Source organism: Rhinopithecus roxellana, chromosome 17 (genome assembly GCF_007565055.1).
Source record: "Rhinopithecus roxellana isolate Shanxi Qingling chromosome 17, ASM756505v1, whole genome shotgun sequence".
NCBI classification, from domain to species: Eukaryota; Metazoa; Chordata; class Mammalia; order Primates; family Cercopithecidae; genus Rhinopithecus; species Rhinopithecus roxellana.
In genome coordinates, this window is record NC_044565.1 from 86,527,793 (window position 1) to 86,552,732 (window position 24,940).

General features: G+C 42.2%; 1 protein-coding gene across 5 annotated transcripts in view; it reads right to left on the reverse strand.

Moving 5' to 3' along the window:
• Nucleotides 1-24,940, reverse strand: part of CLHC1 (clathrin heavy chain linker domain containing 1) — an 82,129-nt gene that overhangs the window by 31,028 nt on the left and 26,161 nt on the right. For all 5 annotated transcript variants that reach the window (XM_030920583.1, XM_030920586.1, XM_030920585.1 and 2 more), the window contains one exon: nt 23,863-23,969. In XM_030920583.1, coding sequence (XP_030776443.1) covers nt 23,863-23,969 — 107 coding nt within the window. The remainder of the gene's footprint in view (nt 1-23,862; nt 23,970-24,940) is intronic.

A 24,940-nucleotide genomic window follows, 5' to 3' on the forward strand; every position in this document is an offset into this window, starting at 1 on the left:
GGACGTACGGATGAAGAATAAAATAAAGCACAGTATTAGTATAGGAACGAGGTATGGAAGCATTTGAGGGTTTGAATGTTAGTGTCTGCTAGGCCTGACTTGCTAACATAATAGCAGCACTCTTCTCTAAGGAAGAGACAAGTGCCTCCTTTTTCAGCTGTAAACAAGCCTAGGGCTTGCCTGTTTTGGGCAGCTACTTAGGCTATTGAGGTAGTTCGGCGCTGCAGGGAGGCCAGGCTTTCAGCTGATTCCAATAACTAGAGGGAGGAAAAACAGCCCGTTTTGACGGGAGTGGCGTAGTGGCATGGAAAGTTGCTGGAAAAGCTCTGCTACTTCTGCCTGGCTGTATAGAGTTAGACTGGGGACCAAGGACACGGGGACATAGAGGGATCAGTTAGTGGCTGTACGGTTAAGAGTTTTAGAGAGAGATCAGTTGCACGAGAAATAGCCTTCAATGGGGGCCGTTTTGGCCTCCATTGGGTGCCTGAGTATGATTACCTCAGGATGAATTTGGAGTTGAATAACGGAAAGGAAGGATTGGGCAGTTGCATGAGAAATAACCTTCAATGGGGGGCGTTTTGGCCTCCATTGGGTGCCTGAGTATGATTACCTCAGGATGAATTTGGAGTTGAATAACGGAAAGGAAGGATTGGGCAGTTGCATGAGAAATAGCCTTCAATGGGGGCCGTTTTGGCCTCCATTGGGTGCCTGAGTATGATTACCTCAGGATGAATTTGGAGTTGAATAACGGAAAGGAAGGATTGGGCAGTAGCACGAGAAATAGCCTTAAGGAAGACAACTGGCAGAACATGTACTACTGAGTGTGTTCGGCTGTCTTATGGCCAAGTTTCAGTGATGAGAAAAAAATTGCCATACAGTAGGCGGACTAGCAAAGGTCTGAGTGTATGAGTGAAACAGCAATATAAGTATAAAATGAGACTTCATTTTCAGTGTAGTCACGGAGTGTCCCTTGCCACTGGAGATGTGTCTGGGTCCTCCCATGTGAAAGCAAAAAGGAACTGGCAGTCTGTGTGTAGGGGTATGGTAAAGAAAGCATCCTTAAGGTCTAGCACAGTAAAATAAGTAGAATTGGTGGGGATATGGGACAGAAGGGTGTAAGGGTTGGGAACTACAGGGTGCGTGGGACGGGTGGCTTCATCGACTAGCCGAAGATCCTGTACTAACCTATACGTTCCATCTGCCTTTTTAACTGGAAGTATTGGAGTGTTACAGGGGGAATGTGTGCGGACAAGAATATGTTGGCTAAGTAGTCGCGTGATAATTGGCTTTAAACCTTGTAGATGTGTCGGAGAGAGAGAGAATTGGGGGCGGTTTGGGAAACGAGTGGGATCTTTGAGCTTGACGAGAACTGGTGGGTGGTGAGCAGCTATGACCGGGGTGGAAGTGTCCCACACTTGAGGGTGTACAGAAATAGGGAAGATGGGGGGTGGGGGCGACATAGGAGGAGCCTGTGCACTTGCACAAAGCATGAGCAACAGGTCATGAGGGGATTGAAGGGGAGTGGATGAGTTGGTGGGAATGTATATGGAGGCCTTTAAGGTGCTCAGGATGTCTCGGCCTAGTAAGGGCGTAGGGCATGAGGGTATAATGAGGAACGAGTGCGCAAAGTAGTTGTTGGCCAGGCAGCAATTAAGGAGTGGAGTTTTTCGTGGGGTGGATGGCTTTCCGTCTACTCCTACTACAGAGATATCGGATGGAAGGCTAGGTCCAGAGAAGGACGGCAAAACAGAATAGGTAGCCCCGCTATCTATTAAAAAATTAATTGTCTTACCCGCTACCAGGAGAGTTACCCGCGGCTCGGCGAGGGTGATGGGGGTCCCCGAGTCTCGGCACCTTCAGTTGTCGTCATCGTCCAGATGTAGGAGCTGGAAGGAGCTCCCAGGATCCTGGGAAAGGGGGTCACGTGGAGACGCAGCACCTGTTCTCAGGGTGGGGCAATCAGACTTCCAGTGTCCTCCCTGCTGGCAAGCAGGGCAGGGGGTTGCTGGTGGACGAGGCTTAGGACATTCATTGGCCCAATGTCCTGACGCCTTGCACTTATGGCAAGGCTGCGTTGGGGCTCGGGGACCTTGCGGACACCTGTTGGCATAGTGTCCCGCCTTGCCGCACTTATAGCAGGCTCCTTTTGTAGCCTTGGAGTCTGCGGAGTATGTGCTCTCTGGTCTGGGGTTACAATTGGGCTGTAAAGCCGCTGCTAGGAGCTGGGCCTTCTGTTTGAGGCGTGCCTGTCGCACTGCCTCAGCCGTCTCCTCTCTGGAGTTATAGACCTTAAAGGCTAATTTAACCAGGTCTTGTATTGGTGCCTGAGGACCATCCTCTACCTTCTGAAGTTTCTTACGAATGTCAGGAGCTGATTGAGAAATGAAATAAGACGCCAAAATGGTGGCCCCTGTAGGGGAGGCCGGATCTAACCGGGTATATTGGGTTAGAACCTCAGTCAGCCTATTTAAGAATGCGGCTGGATTTTCTTCTGGATTTTGAATAATTTCTTTTAATTTGTTAAAATTTACAGTTTTGTTTGAGGCTGTTTGCATACCAGCCAACAAACACTGAACCATTATGTCTCGCCTACGGCGCCCAGGCTGGTTTGCTTGATAGTTCCAGTCCGGGTCTGCCGAGGGGACTGCTTGCTCCCCTAGTGGGATGGTGGCGTCAGTTAAATGTAGTTGGTTGGCGTGCTGCCTGGCGGCCGCTAGGATGCGCTCTTGCTCCTCAGGGTTTAGGGTGGAGGTTAGGATAACCAGGAGGTCATGCCAAGTTAAGTCATAGGCCTCACAAAGGTATCTAAATTCCTTTATGTAGACGGTGGGATTAGCTGAGAAATCCCCTAAACGCTTCTCAATTTTGGAAAGATCGGCCAATGAAAAAGGGACATGTACTCTGACTACCCCCTCCGCCCCAGCCACCTCTCGCAAAGGTGCTAACACTGTAGGAGGGTGTGGGGCAGGAGTGGAGGCATCAGCAGGGCACTTAGAGCGGGTGTGTGCAGAGACAGGAGACTCAAGACAGCCAGTTGGGGGCCCCGAAGGAAGCACGGGACTGAGTGGATTACTAGTAGGTAAGGAAAACGAAGGAGGAGTCCAAGCGGAGGGAGGAGAAGTATAGGGCGGAAGTGAGGGAAACCCTAGATCCTCCGGCTGAACAGAAAGGAATGAGGACTCCTCTTTTTCGGGTTCCTGTGAGCCGGCGTCCTTGGCTAGCATAACTTGGGCCAAAGAGCATCGGCTACACAGGTCGGGACGAGAGCGTAAGGCCCAAAAGCCTTGTACGTAATTAATTTCAGACCACTTGCCTAGCCGCTGGCAGAAGTTGCTGAGGTCGATCACGCCACAGTGGAAAGGAAAATTAACCGCTTCCTCCTAAGGTCTTGTTCAAGCTGTAAGGTTTTTAAATTGGCTAGGAGGCACCCTAAGGGGGTGCTCTTTGAAAATTTGGACTGGGGGTTTCCCATTTGTTTCCTCTTTACCGACACAATGGACCCAATGGACATGGGAATGGATCCCTGCCTGGCTTCAAAGCGTCCTTTGGAACCAGCAGAGACAGACGAGAGGCTCTTGAAGCCTAAGTGGAGATTACCTTCAGGCGGACGTCTCCGTCCTGAACGGGTCTCCCGAGCCACTTGGTGGCTCCAAATGGACCCCGGACCTGCGCAGGATTTCTGGCCGAGGGAGGTAAAGAGGAGACAAGGGCACTTACCCCAGAGAGGCCGTGAGAGTGAGGGAAGCGGGTCTCAGGTCCTGGTCCGTCTGCTGTGTGGGAGCAGGAGGAGGTTCCTCAACCCTTAGAGGCCTGAGGAGGGGTCTCCTCCCGTGTCTTCGGCACCAACTGTTTTGTTTTTCTAAGACCACCAGAGCGGGTACAAAAGAACCAGCGACTAGGCAAGGGTAGGAGCAAAACTGCAAGTTTATTTTGGTCACCTAGCTTCAAGGGAAGAAGGTGGGTAGGGAGAGGTCTGTTGGCCCCCTGACAAAAGGGGCCCCCAGAGTCACCCGTACAGCTCTCGGACGGAGTTCCAACAGTTCCGACCGCAGTGGGGAATCAACCGCAGTGGGGAAGCTGGGAAGTCCGCGCGTGGCGATCCTCCGGAGCGGCTTTTCTAGGAGTGGGAGGGCGATAGGCGGGGCACGGGCGTGTCCGGGGGCGTTCCGCAGGTGCGACCAGGTAAATCTTGGTCTCTTCAGATTGACATCACCTGGCGCATGCCTAGTAGGTCTGCACCTTCCCGGGTCACTGGCTGGATTTTCGCGCACGCGGGAAAAGTTGGGGGGGATGAAGAACCCAGAAGTGCGCCATCTTGCCTCCGTTCATCCAAACAAAATTCTTTTTTTTTTTTTTTTGAGATGGAGTCTTGCTCTGTTGCCCAGGCTGGAGTGCAGTGGCATGATCTCGGCTCACTGCAAGCTCCGCCTCCTGGGTTCATGCCATTCTGCTGCCTCAGCCTCCCGAGCAGCTGGCACTACAGGCGCCTGCCACCACACCCAGCTAATTTTTTTGTATTTTTTTAGTAGAGACGTGGTTTCACTGTGTTAGCCAGGAAGGTCTCGATCTCCTGACCTCATGATCTGCCTGCCTCAACCTCCCAAGTGCTGGGATTACAGACATGAGCCACCGCTCCTGGCATAAAATTCTTAATGTATTGCATCCAATCAAAAATTAAACTTGCGGCCGGGCGCGGTGGCTCACGCCTGTAATCCCAGCACTGTGGGAGGCCGAGACGGGCGGATCACAAGGTCAGGAGATCGAGACCATCCTGGCTAACACGGTGAAACCCCGTCTCTACTAAAAATGCAAAAAATTAGCCAGGCGTGGCGGCGAGCTCTTGTAGTCCCAGCTGCTTGGGAGGCTGAGTCAGGAGAATGGCGGGAACCCGGGAGGCGGAGCTTGCAGTGAGCCGGGATCGCACCACTGCACTCCAGCCTGGGCCACAGAGCGAGACTCCGTCTCAAAAAAAAAAAAAAAAAATTAAACTTGCAAAAAAGCAAGAAAACATTACCCATAATGAGAAAAAATTTAATAAATCAAAATTGACATGATAGAATTTGTAGAAAAGGATATTAAAAGTTATTATAACTATATTATTTCATATTTACGAGGGAGAGAAAAGATGGAATATGTTAAGTAGAAACATGGGCTGTATCAGAGAAACTCAAATCAAAATTACAGAGATGAAAACTACAATGTCTGAAATGAAAAATACACTGGATGGGATTAACTGCAGATTAGATATTGAAGATTAGTGAATTTAAAGACAGCAATAGAAAATATCCAAAATAAAACATAAAAGACTAAAACTTGGACAAAGAATAAATGAGCTGTAGGACAACTTCAAGCATATAATTGATGTCCCTGAATGGTGAGTGGGGAGAAGGGAGGCGGAGACAGAAACATATTTGAAAAATAATGGCTATGTATTTTCATATATGAGGAAAACCATAACCCACAGTTCAAAGAATCTCAATGGACTCCAAGCATAAGAAGCATGAAAATAAAACTATACTAATGCTCATAATCAAATTGCCAAAAAAAAAGGAAAAAATAGAAAATCTTAAAGTAGTAATAGAGAAAAGATACATATGTACAGAATAACAAAGATAAAGATGAAATAACATTTCTCAGCAGAAATAATGCAAACCAGAAGACAGTGAAACAAAAATCCTTTAAGTATAGAAAGAAAAAAAAGTCTATCTAGAATTCTATACTGTGGGGAAAAGAAAGAGAGATCAGCCTGTTACTGTGTCTGTATAGAAGGAAGTAGACATAAGAGACTCCATTTAGCTCTGTATTTGAGATGCTGTTAATCTGTGACCCCACCCCCAACCTTGTCCTTGCTAGAGACACGTGCTGTGGTAACTTAAGGTTAAAAGGATTTTGGGCGGTGCAGAATGTGCTTTGTTAAACAAGTGCCTAAAGGCTGCTTATGGTTAAAGGTCATCACCATTCTCTTAAATCTCAAGAAAGAGAAAAACATTTGTCTCCTGCCCCTCCCTGAGCAATGGAACATCTCCGGGTAATACCCATTGTGTGCCTTGTTTACTGAGTGAAGAGAAACCGCCTTTAGGAATAAGGTGGGGCTTGCTGGAGCAATACTGCTAAAAGGTTTATGGAGATGTTCGCATATGCATCTCAAGGCACAGCATTTTCCTTTAAACTTATTCATGTTACAAGCATTTTTTGTTCATATGTCTTACTGCTGATTTCCTCCCTACAATAATCCTATTGTCCAGCCACTCCCTTATCCTTTTAATGACTAAGATAATTCTCAATAAATACTAAGGGAACTCAGAGGCCGGTGCCGGTGTGGGTCCTCTGTAAGCTGAGCGCCGGTCCCCTGGGCCCCGCTTTTCTTTCTCTACACTTTGTCTCTGTGTTTTATTCCTTTTCTCAAGTCTTTCGTTTCCACCTAACGAGAAACACCCACAAGTGTGGAGGGGCAGGCTACCCCTTCATATATCCAGTAAAAATACCTTTCAAAAGTGAAGATAAAATGCAGAATTTAAAAGCTGAATGAATGTATCACAAGCTAATCTGCACTAAAAGATTAAAGGTAATTTTTCAAGCAGAAGTAAAATGATACCAGATGGAAATATATATATATATATATATATATATATTTTTTTTTTTTTTTTTTTTTTTTTGAGACAGTCTCTCTCTGTCACCTAGGCTGGAAAGCAGTGATCTCGGCTCACTGCACCTCTGCCTCCCAGATTCTGGTGATTCTCCTGCCTCAGCCTCTCAAGTAGCTGGGATTACAGGTGCATGCCACCATGCACGGCTAATTTTTGTAATTTTAGTAGAGACGGGGTTTCACCTTGTTGGCTAGGCTGGTCTCAAACTCCTGACCTTGTGATCCGCCCACCTCGGCCTCCCAAAGTGCTGGGATTACAGGCATGAGCCACTGTGCCCGGCCAGAAAAATACAAAGAAATGAAGACTAGATGTGTTATATGCTATGAATGTAAGTATTTAGATGTGTAGTGTTTTTATTCTATACATCAAGTGGTATAATATCACTTGAGAATAGAATAGGGTAAGTGAAAGATATAACCTATAAAACCTACAGCACAACCAAAATAAGACAATAATGAGTTATACAGCTCCTAAGTCAACAAAGGAGAAAAATATTCAATTAATCCAAAAGAAGCCAGAAAAAGCAGAAAAAAAGGTTAAAAAAAAAAAAGAGAGAGAGAGATAAGAAAAATGGAAACAAAACACACCAGCAAAGTGTGGTGGTGTGGTGGTGCACACCTGCACTCCCAGTTACTCTAGAGGCTGAGGCAGAAGGACACCTTAAGTCCAGAAGTTTGAGTTGTAATGCACTATGACTGTGCCTGTGAATAGCCACTGCACTCCAGCCTGGGCAACATAGCAAAACCCTGACTCTAAAAATAAATAAATAAAAACAAAACATAACATGTCAACAACAACATTACATGTAAATAATCTAAGCACCCCAACTAAAAGGCAAAGATTGTCAGATTGCTGTTGTTGTTGTTGTTATTTTGAGATGGACTCTTGCTCTGTCACCCAGGCTGGAGTGCAGTAGTGTGATCTTGGCTCACTTCAACCTCTGCCTCCCAGGCTCAAGCGATTCTCCTGCCTCAGCCTCCTGAATACCTGGGATTATAGGCACCCACCACCATGCCCAGCTAATTTTTGTATTTTTAGTAAAGACAAAGTTTCACCATGTTGGCCAGACTGGTCTCGAATTCCTGACCTCAAGTGATCCACCCTCCTCAGCCTCCTAAAGTGCTGGGATTACAGGCGTGAGCCACTGCATCTGGCCTCAAATTGTATTTTTGAAAAGTAGGATCCAAGTACACATTGCTTAGAAGAAAGTGACCTTATATATGAAGACACTAATAGATTAAAAGTCAGAGGACTGAAGAAGATAAACCATGCTAATATTAATCTAAAGAAAGAAGGGATCACTCTTCTGATTTCCAAACTTACTACTAAGCTACAGTAGTCAAGATAGTACACTACTGGCATGGGGCAGACATCTAGAGCAATGGGATAGAACTGAAAGTCAAGAAATAAACTCTAAATATTTATAGTCAATTGATTTTTGACAAAGAGGCCAAAATTCAATGGATTCAAAGTATTTTCCCAACATGGTGCTGGAAAAACCGGATTATTCATAAGCAAAAGAATGAAACTGGACCCCCACCTCACACCCTACACAAAAATTAACCAAAACTAGATCATGTATCTGAATGTGTAAAACTCTTAGAAGAAAACAAGAGTAGATATCTGTGATCTTTAGTTAGGCAAAGATCTCATAGCTACAACACAAAAGGCAAAGCCATAAAAGAGAAAACTCATAAGTGGAACTTATCAAAATTAAAAACTTTTAATTTCAAAAGAAACCAGTGAAACACATTTTTTTAATTAAAAAGAGTGAAAAGGCCAGGCACGGTGGCTCAAGCCTGTAATCCCAGCACTTTGGGAGGCCGAGACGGGCGGATCATGAGATCAGGAGATCGAGACCATCCTGGCTAATACGGTGAAACCCCATCTCTACTAAAAAATACAAAAAACTAGCCGGGCGACGAGGCGGGCGCCTGTAGTCCCAGCTACTCGGGAGGCTGAGACAGGAGAATGGCGTGAACCCGGGAGGCGGAGCTTGCAGTGAGCTGAGAGCCGGCCACTGCACTCCAGCCTGGGGGGCAGAGCAAGACTCCGTCTCAAAAAAAAAAAAAAAAAAAAAAAGAGTGAAAAGACAACCCACAGATGGGGAAAAAGAATTGCAAATCAAATAGGGTTTTAATACAGACTATACAAGAAATTCTTAAAACTCAATAATAAAAACACAAAAAACACAATTTACAAATTATCGGGGGAAACCCCACCCCCGATATTCAATGTGTGTTCTTTTCTATTTCCCTATGTGTCAGCTGGTCTGAGAAATAAAGGGAAAGAGTACAAAAGAGAGAAATTTTTAAGCCAGGTGTCTGGGGGAGATATCACATGTTGGCACGTTCCATGGTGCTCCCTGAGCTGTAAAACCAGCAAGTTTTTATTAGTGATTTTCAAAGGGGAGGGAGTGCACAAATAGGGTGTAGGTCACAGAGATCACATGCTTCAAGGGCGACAAAAGATCACAAGGCAGAAGATCAGGGCGAAACTAGAATCACTAATGAACTTCCATGTCTCGCTGTGCAGGAATTGTCAGGGTTCAAGAGGAGAGAACCGGTCTGACTAGAATTCACCAGGCTGGAATTTCCTAATCCTAACAAGCCTGGGGGCGCTGCAGGAGACTAGGGCGTGTTTCATCCCTATCTACATCTGCATAAGGCAGAGACTCCCAGGGTGGCCATTTTACAGACTCCGCCCTGGGAATGCATTCTTTTCCCAGGGCTGTTAATGATTATTATTCCTTACTGGGGAAAGAATTCAGCGATATTTATCTTACCCATTTTCGGTAATAAGAGAAATATGGCTCTGCTCTGCCTGGCCCACAGACAGTCAGATTTTAAAGTTATCTCCCTTGTTCCCTGAAAATCGCTGTTATCCTGTTCTTAAGGTACTCAGATTTCATATTGTTCAAATACACATGCTCTACAAACAATTTGTGCAGTTAACTCCAGGGCCCTGAGGTGACATTCATCCTTAGCTTACGAAGATGATGGGATTAAGAGATTACAGTAAAGACAGGCATAGGAAATAACAAGAGTATTGATTGGGGAAGTGATAAAGTTCATGAAATCTTCACAATGTATGTTCAGAGACTGCAGTAAAGACAGGCATAAGAAATTATAAAAGTATTAATTTAAGGAACTAATAAATGTCCATGAAATCTTCACAATTTATGTTCTTCTGCTGTGGCTTCAGCCGGTCTCTCAGTTTGGGGTCACTGACTTCCTGCAACACAAATGACCAAAGGATAGACATTTCTCCAAAGAAAATATACAAACGGCCAAGAGACAAGTCAAAAGATGCCCAACATAATTAGTCATTATGGACGTCTAAATAAAAACCACAATGAGATACCACTTCACACTTATGAGAAAGTCTATAATCAAAAGATAGATAAAAACACATCCTGTTCATAAGGAACCCTTATACATTGCTAGCAGGAATGGAAAATGGTGCAACCAAACAGATAAGCAATTCCTCAAAGTGTTAATACAGAACTACCATATAATTTAGCTCAGCAATTTCACTCCTAAGTCTCTACCTAAAAGAAATAAAAACATGTAACCACACAAAAACTTGTATACAAATGTTCATAGCAGCATTATTCATAATAGCCGAAAAATGGGAAAAGCCCAATGACCATCAACTGATGAATGTTTAAACAAAATGCAGTACATTCATACAGTGGAATATTATTTAGCCATATAAAGAAATGATACGTGCTACAGCATGAGCAAACCTCAAAAACATTATGCTAAGTGAAAGAAGCCTGTAATAAAAAGACCACATAGTATATGATCGTATTTACACAAAAGGACCAAAACAGGTAAATCTATACTGATTTACAAGCATGCAAATAGATGAGTGGTTCCCTACAGTTTGGAGAGGAAGAAGAGATCAGGGAACGAGGAATTAATGGGTACAAAGTTTATTTTTGTAATGATGAAAATGTTCTAAAATTAGGTTATGGTGATGGTTTCACAACTCTGTATTACAGTAAAATCACTGAATTTTGTGGAGATTTTCCCACAAAGGCAACATATCCATTATACTAATAGAAAAGAACAAAACTAACATAATCATCTCCATAAATGTAAAAAAGTATTTGACAAATCTAATACCATTTCTGATTCTCATTAACCAGGAATACAAGAGAATTTCTTCAACCTCTTAAAGGGCATCTATGAAAAACCTATAGCTAATAATTAATGATGAAAAGCTAAATGCTTTATCCCTAAGATCATGAACAAGGCAGAAATATCTGCTTTTATCACTTCTATTCAAAACTGTATTGGAGGATTTAGCCAGTACAATAAAGCAAGAAAAAAAAAAAAAAAAGTGATCCAGATTCAAAAAGAAGTAACACTGTCTTTATTAGCTGATGACATGATCACTTATATAGAACATACTAAGAAAGCCACAAAAGTACTAGAACTAACAAAGATTTAGCAAAGTCACAGGATACAAGACCAATATACAAAAGTCAACTGAATTTTTTAAAATCTGTTTTTTTTTTTTTTTTTTTTTTTTGAGATGGAGTCTTGCTCTGCCACCCAGGCTGGAGTGCAGTGGCCAGCTCTCAGCTCACTGCAAGCTCCGCCTCCCGGGTTCACGCCATTCTCCTGTCTCAGCCTCCCCAGTAGCTGGGACTACAGGCGCCCGCCTCGTCGCCCGGCTAGTTTTTTGTATTTTTTAGTAGAGACTGGGTTTCACCGTATTAGCCAGGATGGTCTCGATCTCCTGACCTCGTGATCCACCCGTCTCGGCCTCCCAAAGTGCTGGGATTACAGGCTTGAGCCACCGCGCCCGGCCTAAAATCTGTTTTTTAAAAATAAAAACTGTATATCTGTATATATTTAAGGTCTACAACATGATGTTTGATATACATAGTGAAACGATTAATATGTCAAGCTACTCAATACATCCATCACCTCTGTGTGTGTGTGTGTGTGCACGTCTGTGTTGAGAACACTTACACTCCACTCTCTTAGCAACTGTTTTTTTTTTTTTTTTTTGAGATGGGGTATCATTCTGTTGCCGGTCTGGAGTACAGTGGTGTGATCATAGCGCACTGCAGCCTCAAACTCCTGGGCTCAAGCAATCCTCTTGCCTCAGCCTTCCAACTAGCTGATACTACAGGTATGTGCCACCATGCTCAGCCATGCAATTTCAATTTTGCAGTATAGTATTATTAACTGTAGTCAACATGCTATACATTTATCCTACATAACTCAAACTTTGTATCCTCTGACAAACATTTCCCTATTTCCCCCCACCTACCCTATCCTTAGTTACCACCATTCCACTCTCTGCTTCTATGAATTCGACTTTTTCGGATTCCACATATAAATGAGATCATGTACTATTTGTGTTTCTGTGCCTAGTTTAGTTCACTTAGTGTAATGTCCTCCAGGTTTATCCATATTGTTGTATCTGATGAAAGAAATTAAAGAAGACACAAATAAATGGAGAGATATACCATGCTATGAACTGGAAGAATTAATACTGTTAAAATATCCAGGAAGGCAGAGCAAGATGGCTGAATAGAAGCCTCCACTGATTGCCCTCCCCACAGGAACAACAAATTTAACTGTCTATATGGCTGGGCGTGGTGGTTTACGCCTATAATCCCAGCACTTCGGGAGGCAGGCAGATCACTTGAGGTCAGGAATTCGAGACCAGCCTGGCCAACATGGTGAAACCCCATCTCTACTAAAAATACAAAAATTACCCAGGCATGGTGGCAGGCACCTGTAATCCCAGCTACTGGGGAGTCTGAGGCAGGAGAATCACTTGAACCTGGGAGGCAGATGATGCAGTGAGCCATCGCACCACTGCACTCCAGCCTGGGTGACAGAGTGAGACTCTGTCTCAAAAACAAACAAACAAACAAACAAAAAACAACTATCTACACAAAAAACACCTTCATAAGAACCAAAAGTCAGTTGTGTAATCACAGCACCTGATTATACCTTCATGTTACTGAAAGAGGCACTGAAAAGGGTAGGAAAGACAGTACTGAACTGCCAACTCAACACTCCCCCATCCTTTGGCAGTGGCCATGTGCCATGGAGAACCTGTGCTTCGGGGAGGGAGAGTGCAGTGATTGTAGGAGTTTGCATTGGAACTCAGTTCTGCCCTTCCACAGTGGAAAGCAACATCAGGCAGAACTCAGCCAATTCTCATGTGGGAAGCAGTTAGACCAGCCCTAGCCAGAAGAGAATCATCTATCCCAGCAGGTTGGAATTTGAGCTCTGGCAAGCCTCACCACCACACCCTCAACTGCTTTGGGGTCCTAAATAAACTTGAAAGGCAGTCTACACTACAAGGACTGCAACTCCTGGGTAAGTACTAGAACTGTGCTGGACTCACAGCCAGTGGACCTGGAGGGCATATTACCTAGTAAGAAATCAGATGACGTGACCGAAGGAGTATTTGTGCCACCACTCCCCCAACCCAGGGAGTGCAGCTCACAGCTGTGAAAGAGAGTCCTTCCTTCCACTTGAGGCGAGGAGATGGAAGAGTAGAGGACTTTGTCTTGCAATTTGGATACCAGCTAAGCCATAATAGGATAGGAAACCAGGGAGAGTCATGAGGCCCCTATTCCAGGCCCCCCAAGCTCCTGGACAACATTTCTAGACACACACTGGTCAGAAGGGAAGCCACTGTCTTGAAAGGAAGGACCCAATCCTGGCAGGACTCATCACCTGCTGACTAAACAGCCCTTGAGCCCTGAATAATCAGAAGCAGTAGCCAGGTAGTACATGCTGTGTGCCTTGAGTAAGACTCTGAGATATACTGGCTTCAGGTGTGACCCAGCACATTCCCAGCATCAGGCTATGAGGAGAGACTCCTTCTTCTTGAGAAAAGCAGAAGAGTAAAAAAGACTATCTTGCAGCTTAGGTACCAGCTTGGCCATAGTGAGGTAGAGCACCAAGCAAGCTCTTGGGGTCCCCAATTCCAGCACTTGGTTCTTGGACAGCATTTATGGACCTACCCTGAACCAGAGGGGAGCCCACTGCCCTGAGGGGTGAGTTTCAGGACTGGCAGCATTCACCACTAGCTGACTAAAGAGCCTTTGGGTGAACATTGGTGGTAGCCTGGCAGTACTTCCTGTGGGCCTGTGGCAGTGGTATCCATAGGGAGAGACTCCTCTGCTTGTGGGAAGGACAGGAAAAAACGGGAAGGACTTTGTCTTATGGTCTGGGTACAAGCTCAGCCACAATAGCATATAGTGCCAGGTAGATTCATAAAGTTTCCAACTCTAAGCCCTGGCTCCCGATGGTATCTCTGGAGCCACCCAGGCCCAGGGAACTTGCTACCATGAAGGGAAAAAAACAAGCCTGGATGGCTTCACCACCTGTTGATTGTAGAGCCCTAGGCCTTCAGCAAACTAGGAGGTAGCCATGTAGTGGTTACAGTGGGCCTTGGACAAGACCCAGTGCTGTGCTGGCTTCAGGTCTGACCTAGTATACTCCCAGAGCTGGTGACCACAGTGGTGCTAGTGTTCTACCCCTTCTCCAGCTCCAGACAGCTCAGCACAGATCTGAGGCAGTCTAGCTAACAAGGACTGTGACTTGGAGAGACTCCATTCTGGGGGAGAAAGTAATTGAAAAGAACAAGAATTATCTGGCAATCCAGAGAATTCTTTTGGATCTTATCCAAAACCACAAAGGTGGTACCTATAATGCAGATATGGTTGCAGTAACCAAAAACTTAGATCACAACACCCAAGTCTCTCCTTGAATATCTGGAAAGCCTTGCCAAAAACGACAGGTACAAACAAGCTCAGACTGAAGACCACAATAAATACCCAATTCTTCAATGCCCAGACACAGATAAACATCCACAAGCATCAAGACCAACCAGGAAAACATGATCTTACCAAACGAACTAAATAAGGTAACAGGGACCAATCCCAGAAAGACAAATTTATGTGACCTTTCAGGCAGAGAATTCAAAATCGCTGTTTTGAGGAAACTCAACAAAATTTAAGATAACACAGAGACGGAATCCAGAATCCTATCAGATAAATTTAACAAAGAGATTGAAATAATTAAAAAGAGACAAGCATAAATTCTGGAGTTGAAAAATGCAATTGACATGCTGAAGAATGCATCAAAGTCTCTTAGGAGCAGAATTAATCAAGCAGAAGATTAGTGATCTTGAAGTCAGACTATCTGAAAATACACAGTGAGAGGAGACAAAAGAAAAAAGAATAAATAAGAATAAGGCACATGTGGCCGGGCGCGGTGGCTCAAGCCTGTAATCCCAGCACTTTGGGAGGCCGAGGCGGGCGGATCACAAAGTCAGGAGATCGAGACCATCCTGGCTAACACAGTGAAACCCCCTCTCTACTAAAAAATACGAAAAACTAGCCAGGCGAGGTGGCGGGCGCCTGTAGTCCCAGCTACTCGGGAGGCTGGGGCAGGAGAATGGCGTGAACCCGGGAGGCTGAGCTTGCAGTGAGCTGAGATCCGGCCACTGCACTCCCGCCTGGGCGACAGAGTGAGACTCTATCTCAAAAAAAAAAAAAAAAAAAAAAAAGAATAAGGCACATGTTCAAGATCTAGAAAATAACCTCAAAAGTGCAAAACAAGGAGTTATTGGTCTTAAAGAGGAGGTAGAAAGAGAGAGATGGGGTAGAAAGTTTATTCAAAGGGATAACACCTGGCTGGGTACGGTGGCTCATACCTGTAATCCCAACACTTTGGGAGGCCGAGGAGGGCGGATCACCTGAGGTCAGGAGTGTGAGACAAGCTGGGCCAACATGGCAAAACCAAGTCTCTACTAAAAAATACAAAAATCAGCTGGGTGTGGTGGTGCACCTGTAGTTTCAGCTATTCAGGAGGCTGAGCCAGAAGAATTGCTTGAACCCAGGAGGCAGAGGTTGCAGTGAGCTGAGATCATGCCACTGCACTTGAGCCTGGGTGACAGAGCGTGACTCTGTCTCAAAAAATCCAAAAGAAACAAAAGGGATAATACCAGCGAACTTTCCAAACCTAGAGAAAGCTATCATTATTCAAGTACAAGAGGTTATAGAACACCAAGCAGATGTAACCCAAAGAAGACTACCTCAAGGTATTTAATAATCAAACTCCCAAAGGTCAAGGATAAAGAAAAGATCCTAAAAGCAGCAAGAGAAAATAAATGACATACAATGGAGTTCCAATATGTCTGGCAGGAGACATTTTAGTGGAAACCTCTCAGGCCAGTAGAGAGTGGCAGGACATGTTTAAAGTGTTGAAGAAAAAAAAAATTTACCCTAGAATAATATATCTGGCAAAAAATATCCTTCAAACATGAAAGAGAAATAAAGACTACCCCAGACAAACAAGCTGAGAGATTTCATCAACATCATACTTGTCCCTTAAGAAATGCTGAGGTGGCCAGGTGCGGTGGCTCACGCCTGTATTCCAGCACTTTGGGAGGCTGAGGCGGGAGCATTGCCTGAGCTCAGGAGTTCGCAACCAGCCTGGGCAACATGGTGAAACCCCATTTCTACTAAAATACAAAAAAACTAGCTGGATGTGCCAGCATGCACCTGTAGTCCCACCTATTTGGGAGGCTGAAGCAGGAGAACTGCTTGAACCCACGAGGCAGAGGTTGCAGTGAGCCGAGATCATGCCACTGCACTCCAGCCTGGACAACAGAGCGAGACTCCATCTCAAAAACAAAAAAAAAAGAAGGAAAAAAAGAAATGCTGAGGGGAGTACTTCAATTAGAAAGAAAAGGATATTAATGAGCAATAAGAAAGTATCTAAAGGTACAAAACCCACTGGTAATAGTAAGTTCACACAAAAAAGACAGTATTATAACACTGTAATTGTGTGTAAATTACTCATATCTTAAGTAGAAAGTCTAAAAGATGAACTGATCAAAAATAATTACTATAAAAACTTTTTAAGACATTGACAGTACAATAAGATATAAATAGAAACAACAAAAAAATTAAAAAGCTAGGGGACAAAGTTAAAGTGTAGAGTTTTTATTAGTTTTCTCTGTTTCTTTGTTAGTTTTTTGTTTGTTTATGCAATCAGTGTTAAGTTGTCATCAGTTTATAATAATGTGTTATAAGATATTATTTGCAAGTCTCATGATAACCTCAAATCAAAAAACATACAATGGACACTCAAAAAATAAGAAGCAAGAAATTCAAACATACCACCAGAAAAAATCATCTTCACCAAAAGAAAGTCAGGAAGGAAGAGAAGACCATAAAACAACCACGAAATAACAAAATGACAGGAGTGAGTCCTTACTTAACAATATCAAGTGAATGTTAACAGACTAAACTTTCCAATCAAAAGACATAGAGTGGGCCAGACACAGTGGCTCACATCTGTAATCTCAGCACTTTGGGAGGCCAAGGCAGGAGGATCACCTGAACCCAGGAGTTCACGGCCAGCCCAGGCAACAGGGCGAGATCCTGTCTCCACAAAAAATTTTAAAAATTAGCCAAGTGTGGTGGTGCATGCCTGTGGTCCCAGCTACTTGAGAGGGTGAGATGGTAGGATCACTTGAGCCCAGGAGGTTGAGACTGAAGTGTGCTGTGTTTACACCACTGCACTAAAGCCTGGGTGACAGAAAAAGATTGTCTTAAAAAAAAAAAAAAGTGACTGAATGGATAATAAAAAAATAAGACCCAATGATCTGTTGCTTACAAGAAACACTTCATCTTTAAAGACACATATAAACTGAAAATAAAGGAATGGAAAAAGACATTCCATGCAAATGGAAACCAAAAAAGAGCAGGAGTAGACAAAATAGATTTCAAGATAAAAACTATAAAAATAGACAAAGAAAGTCATTATATAATGATAAAGGGTTAAATTCAACAAGAGGACCTCTTGTTGAATTGCATATATATTCAACAATTATAAATATATATGCCCCTAACACTGGAGCACCCAGCTACATAAAGCAAATATTATTACAGCTAAAGAGAGAAATAGACCCCAATGCAATACTAGTTGAAGACTTCAACACCCTCACTTTCAGCATCAGACAGATCATCCAGACAGAAAATCAATGCAGAATCATCAGACTTAATCTGCACTATAGACAAAATGGACCTAATAGATATTTACAGAACATATCACCCAACAGCTGAAAAATACACATTTTTCTTCTTAGCACATGGATCATTCTCAAGGAAAGATCATATGTTAGTCCACAAAGCAAGTATTAAAACATTCAAAAAATGGAAATAATATCAAGCATCTTCTCTGATCACAGTGAAATAAAACTAGAAATCAATAATAAGAGGAATTTTTCAAACTATACAAATAAGGAAACTAAACAATATGCTCCTGAGTGACCAGTGGTTCAATGAAGAGATTAGAAAGAAATTTAAAGATTTCTTGAAACAAACAACAATGGAAACACAACCTACCAAAACCTATGGGATAACAATGAAAGCCGCACTAAGAAAAAAGTTTATAGCTATAAGTGTTTACATCAAAAAAGAAGAAAAACTTCAAATAAACACTTTAATGATGCATCTTAAAGAACCAGAAAAGCAAAAGCAAACCAAACCCAAAGTTTTTAGAAGAAAAGAAACAATAAAGATCAGAGCAGAAATAAATGAAATTGAAATGATGAAAACAATTATAAAAATCAATGAAGAGTTAAAAAAAAAAAAATCGACAAACCCTTAGCTAAACTGAGTAAGATAAAAAGAGAGACGACCCAAATAAATAAAATCAGAGATGAAAAAGGAGATGTTACAACCAATACCACAGAAATTCAAAGGAGCATTATAGGTTACTATGAGCAACTATATGCCAATAAATTGGAAAACCTAGAAGAAATGAATAAATTCTTAGACACATACAACCCACCAATACTGAACCATGAAGAAATCCAAAACCTGAACAGACCAATAAGTAATGAGACTGAAGCTGTAATATAAAGTTTCCCAGAAAAGAAAAGCCTAGGACCTGATAGCTTTACTACTGACTCTACCAAACATCTAAAAAAGAACCAATACGAATCCTACTCAAGCTATTCCAAAAAATAGAAGCAGAGGAAATACTTCTAAACTCGTTCTACAAGGCCAGTATTACCCTAATATGAAAACCAGACAAAGATATATCAAAAAAGAAAACTGCATGTCAATAATTCTGATAAACATTGATGCAAAAATCATCAACAAAATACTAGTAAACCAAATCCAATAACACATTAAAAAATTCATTCATCATGACCAAGTGGGATTTATCCTGGGGATGCAAGGATGGTTCAACATAAAGAAATGAATCAATGTAATGTATTATATATCAATAGAATGAAGGACAAACATTATATGATAATTTCAAGTGATGCTGAAAAAGCATTTAATAAAATTCAACATCCTTCATGATAAAACCCATAAAAATATCTGGGGATAGAAGGAATATATCTCAACATAATAAAAGCAATATATGACAGAACCACAGCTAGAATCATACTGAATGGGAGGAAACTGAAAGCCCTTCCTGTAAGATCTGGAACACAACAAAGATGCCCACTTTCACCACTGGTATTCAACATAGTACTGAAAGTCCTACTTAGAGCAATCAGACAAGAAAAAGAAATAAAGGGCATCCAAATTGGAAAGGAAGAAATTAAATTATCTTTGTTTTCTGATGACATAACCTTACATTTGAAAAAAAATCTAGCCAGGCGCGGTGGCTCATGCCTGTAATCCCACCACTTTGGAAGGCCGAGGCATGTGAATCATCTGAGGTCAGGAGTTTCAGACCAGCCTGACCAACATGGTGAAACCCCGTCTCCACTAAAAATACAAAAATTAGCTGGGCGTGGTGGCAGGTACCTGTAATCCCAGTTACTCGGGAGGCTGAGGCTGGTGAATTGCTTGAACCCAGGAGGCAGAGGTTGCAGTGAGCTGAGATTGCGCCATTGCACTCCAGCCTGGGGGATAAGAGCAAGACTTCATCTCAAAAAAAAAAAAAAGTGAAAGAAAAAAATCTCGAGACTCCACCAAAAAACCATTAGAGGCCAAGCATGGTGGCTAATGCCTATAATCCCAACACTTTGGGAGGACAAGGCAGGCCAATCACTTGAGGGCAGGAGTTCAAGACCAGACTGGCCAACATGGCAAAACTCCATCTCTACTAATAATACAAAAAATTAGTTGGGCCTGGCGGTACATGCCCATTGTCCCAGTGACTCAGGAGGCTGAGGCAGGAGAATCACTTGAACCTGGGAAGCGGAGGTTGCAGTGAGCTGAGATTGCGCCACTGCACTCCAGCCTGTGTGATGGAGAGAGACTCTGTCTCCAAAAAAAAAAAAAAAAACTATGAGAACTGATAAACTCAGAAAAGTTGAAAGATACAAAATCAACATATAAAAATCAATGCATTTCTATATGCCAACAACAAACAATCTGAAAAAGAAATTTTCAAAAGTAATCCTGCTTATAGCCACAAATTAAATACCTAGAATTAACCAAAGCATTGAAAGAGATCTATAATTAAAACTATAAAACACTGATGAAAGAAACTGAAGAGGACACACAAAAAATGGAAAGATATTCCATGTTCATGGATTGGAAAAATTAAGTACTGTTAAAATATCTATACTACCCAAAGCAATCTACAGATTTAATGCAATCCCTATCAAAATACCATGAAGTTATTCACAGAAATAGAAGAAACAACCCCCAAAATTATATGGAACCACAAAGACCCAGAATAGCCAAAAACCATCCTACGCAAAAAGAACAAAACTGGAGGAATAACATTAGCTAACTTCAAATTATACTACAGAGCTATAGTAACCAAAACAGCATGGTAATGGAATAAAAACAGATGCACAGACCAATGGAACAGAATAGAGAACCCAGAAACAAATCCACACACCTATAGTGAACTCACTTTTGACAAAGGTGCCAAGAACATACACTGGGGAAAAGACAGTCTTTTCAGTAAATGGTGCCAGGAAAACTGAATATCCATATGCAGAAAAATGAAACTAGGCCCCTATCTCTTGTCATATAAAAAAACAAATCAAAATGGATTAAAGATTTAAATCTAAGACCTCAAATTATGAAACCACTACAAGAAAACATTGGGGAAATTCTCCAGGACATTGGTCTGGGTAAAAATTTCTGGCATAATACTCCACAAGCACAGGCAATTGAAGAAAAAAATGGACAAATGGGATCATATCAAGGTAAAACGCTTCTGCACAGAAAGGATACAATCAACAAAGTGAAGAGACAACCCACAGAATGGGAGAAAATATGTGCAAACTACCTGTCTAACAAGGAATTAATAACCAGAATACGTAAGGAACTCAAACAATTCCATAGGAAAACAATCTAATAATCTGATTAAAAATAGGCAAAAGATGGCCAGGCACAGTGGCTCATGCCTGTAATCCCAGCATTTTGGGAGGTGGGTGGATCACCTAAGGTTGGGAGTTCGAGACCAACCTGACCAACATGGTAAAATCCCATCTCCACTAAAAATACAAAATTAGCTACGCGTGGTGGTGCATGCTTGTAATCCCAGTTACTAGGGAGGTTGAGGTAGGAGAACCACTTGAACCCGGGAGGCGGAGGTTGCCGTGAGCCAAGATCGCGCCATTGCATTCCAGCCTGGGCAACAAGAGAGAAACTCTGTCAAAAAAAAAAACACTTGATCATTAAAAAGTCAGGAAACAACAGGTGCTGGAGGGGATGTGGAGAAATAGGAAGACTTTTACACTGTTGGTGGGACTGTAAACTAGTTCAACCATTGTGGAAGACAGTGTGGCCATTCCTCAAGGATCTAGAACTAGAAATACCATTTGACCCAGCTATCCCATTACTAGGTATATACCCAAAGGATTATAAATCATGCTGCTATAAAGACACATGCACATGTATGTTTACTGCGGCACTATTCACAATAGCAAAGACTTGGAGCCAACCCAAATGTTCAATAATGATAGACTGGATTAAGAAAATGTGGCACATATACACTATGGAATACTATACAGCCATGAAAAAGGATGAGTTCATGTCCTTTGTAGGAACATGGATGAAGCTGGAAACCATCATTCTCAGCAAACTATCGCAAGGACAAAAAAACCAAACACTCAACCACCGCATGTTCTCACTCCTAGGTGGGAATTGAACAATGAGAACACTTCGACACAGGAAGGGGAACATCACTGTTGTGGGGTGGGGGGAGGGGGGAGGGATAGCATTAGGAGATATACCTAATGTAAATGACGAGTTAAAGGGTAAAATAAATGGCAAGAGATTGGAATAGACATTTCTCAAAAGAAGACATACAAATGGCAAACAGGCATATGAAAAGGTGCTCCACATCACTGATCATTAGAGACATGCAAATCAAAACTACAGTGAGATATCATCTCAGCCCAGTTAAAACAGCTTTTACCCAAGAGTCAGACAATAAGAAATGCTGGCAAGGATGTGGAGAAAAGGAAACCCCTGTACACTGTTGGTGGAAATGTAAATTAGTACAACCACTATGGAAAACAGTTTGGAGGTTCCTAAAAAAAACAAAAAATTGGGCTACCATATGATCCAGCAATCCTATGATTAATGCAGCACTATTCACAATAGCCAAGATTTGGAAGCAACCTAAGTATCCATCAACAGACAAATGGATAAAGAAAATGTGGTATGTATAGGCAATGGAGTACTATTCAGTCATAAAAAAGAATGAGATCCTATCATTTGCAACAGCATGGATGGAACTGGTGGTCATTATGTTAAGTGAAATAAGCCAGGCACTGAAAGACAAACCTCACATGCTCTCATTTATTTGTGGAGTTAAAAATAAAAACAATCGAACTCATGAACATAGTAGAAGGATGGTTACCAGAGGCTATGAAGGGTAGTAGGGGAGTTGGATGGGGGAGGTGGGGCTATTTAATGGGTTAAAAAAATAGTTAAATTGTTAAAATGGCCATACTGCCCAAAGCAGAGAAATCTACAAAGCAGGGAACTATAAAACCACAATGATATACCATCTTACACCAATCAGAATGGCTATTAATAAAAAGTCAAAAAACAACCGATGTTGGAGAGGATGTGGAGAAAAGGGAATGCTTATACATTTTTGGTGGGAATGTAAATTAGTACAATCTCTATGGAATACAGTATGGAAATTTCTCAGAGCTAAAAACACAACTACCATTCAATCCAGAAATTCCACTACTGGGTATCTACCCAAAGGAAAAGAAACCATTATATGAAAAAGACACCTGCACTCATTATGTTCATCATAGCACTATTCACAATAGCAAAGTCAGAGAATCAACCTAAGTGTCCATCAAGGGATGACTGGATAAAGAAAACACACACACACACAGAAACACACACACACCACCGAATACTACTCAGCCATAAAATAAAACTGAACGCCATTATCCTAAGTAAAATAACTTAGGACGAGAAAAGGACGAGAGAACTAGGAAGTAGTGGGAAGAGAGGGATACTGAGGGGCATGAGGGAACTTTTGAGTGATAATCTCATGGGTGTATGCATATGTCAAAGGTTATCAAATTGGGCTGGGCGCGATGGCTCATGCCTGTAATCCCAGTACTTTGGGAGGCCAAAGTGGGCAGATTGCCTAAGGTCAGGAGTTTGAGACCAGCCTGGCCAACATGGTGAAACCCTGTCTGAACTAAAAGTACAAAAAATTTAGCTGGGTGTGGTGGCACACACCTGTAATCCCAGCTACTTGGGAGGCTGAGGCGGGAGAATCACTTGAACCCGGGAGGCAGAAGTGGCAGTGAGCCAAGATTGCACACTGCACTCCAGCCTGGACAATAAGAGTGAAACTCTGTCTCACAAAAAAAAAGAAAAAAAAAAAAAAAAACTTACCAAATTGTGTGCTTTAATATGTACAATTTGTTGTATTATGTCAATTTACCACAAGGAAGCTGTGTTTTAAAAGAATGTGGAGCAAATTTGACAAAATATTAACATTTATTAAATCTTGACAGTGAGTACATTGGTGTTAATGTTTCTCCATACTTTTCTATATACTTAAAATCGTTCATAATATAATTTAGAAAATCTAATCAAACCCCTAATGTTACTGCTAAGCAAACTGAGTAAATGGTAGAGAGAGGGCTGGGGTCTAGACCTCTAGACACCCAGTTTAACGCTTTATCCATTTTATGAGAGAAAAAGTAGTAAATTTGCATACATATATAAGGTTCAGAGAGAAATGCTTACCCTTAAATGTATTCATCGTACCAATGTTTCGAAGAATTCTTCTAGGACTGTTTGCTGCATAACAAGCTGCCTTTTCATATTCACCAAGTGAGATTAACTCATTAAATCTATAGGCATCACATTTTATAATGTGTTATAATGACACAAAAAGAGAAAAAACTGATTAGAAATGTTTAATACAGACCAAATATAGTGGCATAAAGATATGGAAAAACAAAAAGGAATTCTAATAAACTGTAACTAGAATAATTCACCCTGTAAGACGTTCTTTGAAATCTTTCTCTAATATTCTGTTGGGTTTTTTTTTTAAGTCTCAGAACAAAACTCCCACCTGCTAGCTAACTTTGAACATGATCCTAAACTTTATTCGTATAGCACTTACAGCAAGCCATAGAGAATGGAAGAAAGAACTTGAATTTATTATGAACTCAGATATTTTTCCCCACATACCATCTCCACATGAAAAAGTACTGGTATCAGAGGAAAGAAGGGCAACCTGCTTAGAAATGCCACCTAAAGGATATACTAATTGAAGACAGAAGCTGCTAAATTGGGCCGGGCGTGGTGGCTCATGCCTGTAATCCCAGTACTTTGGGAGGCCGAGGCGGGGGGGATCATGAGGTCAGGAGATCGAGACCATCCTGGCTAACATGGTGAAACCCCGTCTCTACTAAAAATATTAAAAAAAAAAAAATTTAGCCAGGTATGGTGGCATATGCCTGTAGTTCCATCTGCTCAGGAGGCTGAGGCAGGAGAATCACCTGAACCCGGGAGGCAGAGCATGCAGTGAGCCGAGATTGCGCCACTGCACTCCAGCCTGGGCCACAGAGCTAGACTCCATCTCAAAAAAAAAAAAAAAAGAAGCTGCCAAATTGGAGATCAAGAGGTGTCCTTGGTATTCAGAAGCCTATGTTGTTCTGCCAGGCAACAGGCTCCCAATCAAAGATTAACACAAGAAGGAAAGATAATAGTTAAGATAACTTAAGCCTCTACTCCTCTTCCTATGGCAAAAGGTCTTCAACTCAGTCCTTACCTCACAATTAATACAACTAGGATAAACAGAAGTTACATAGTGCTG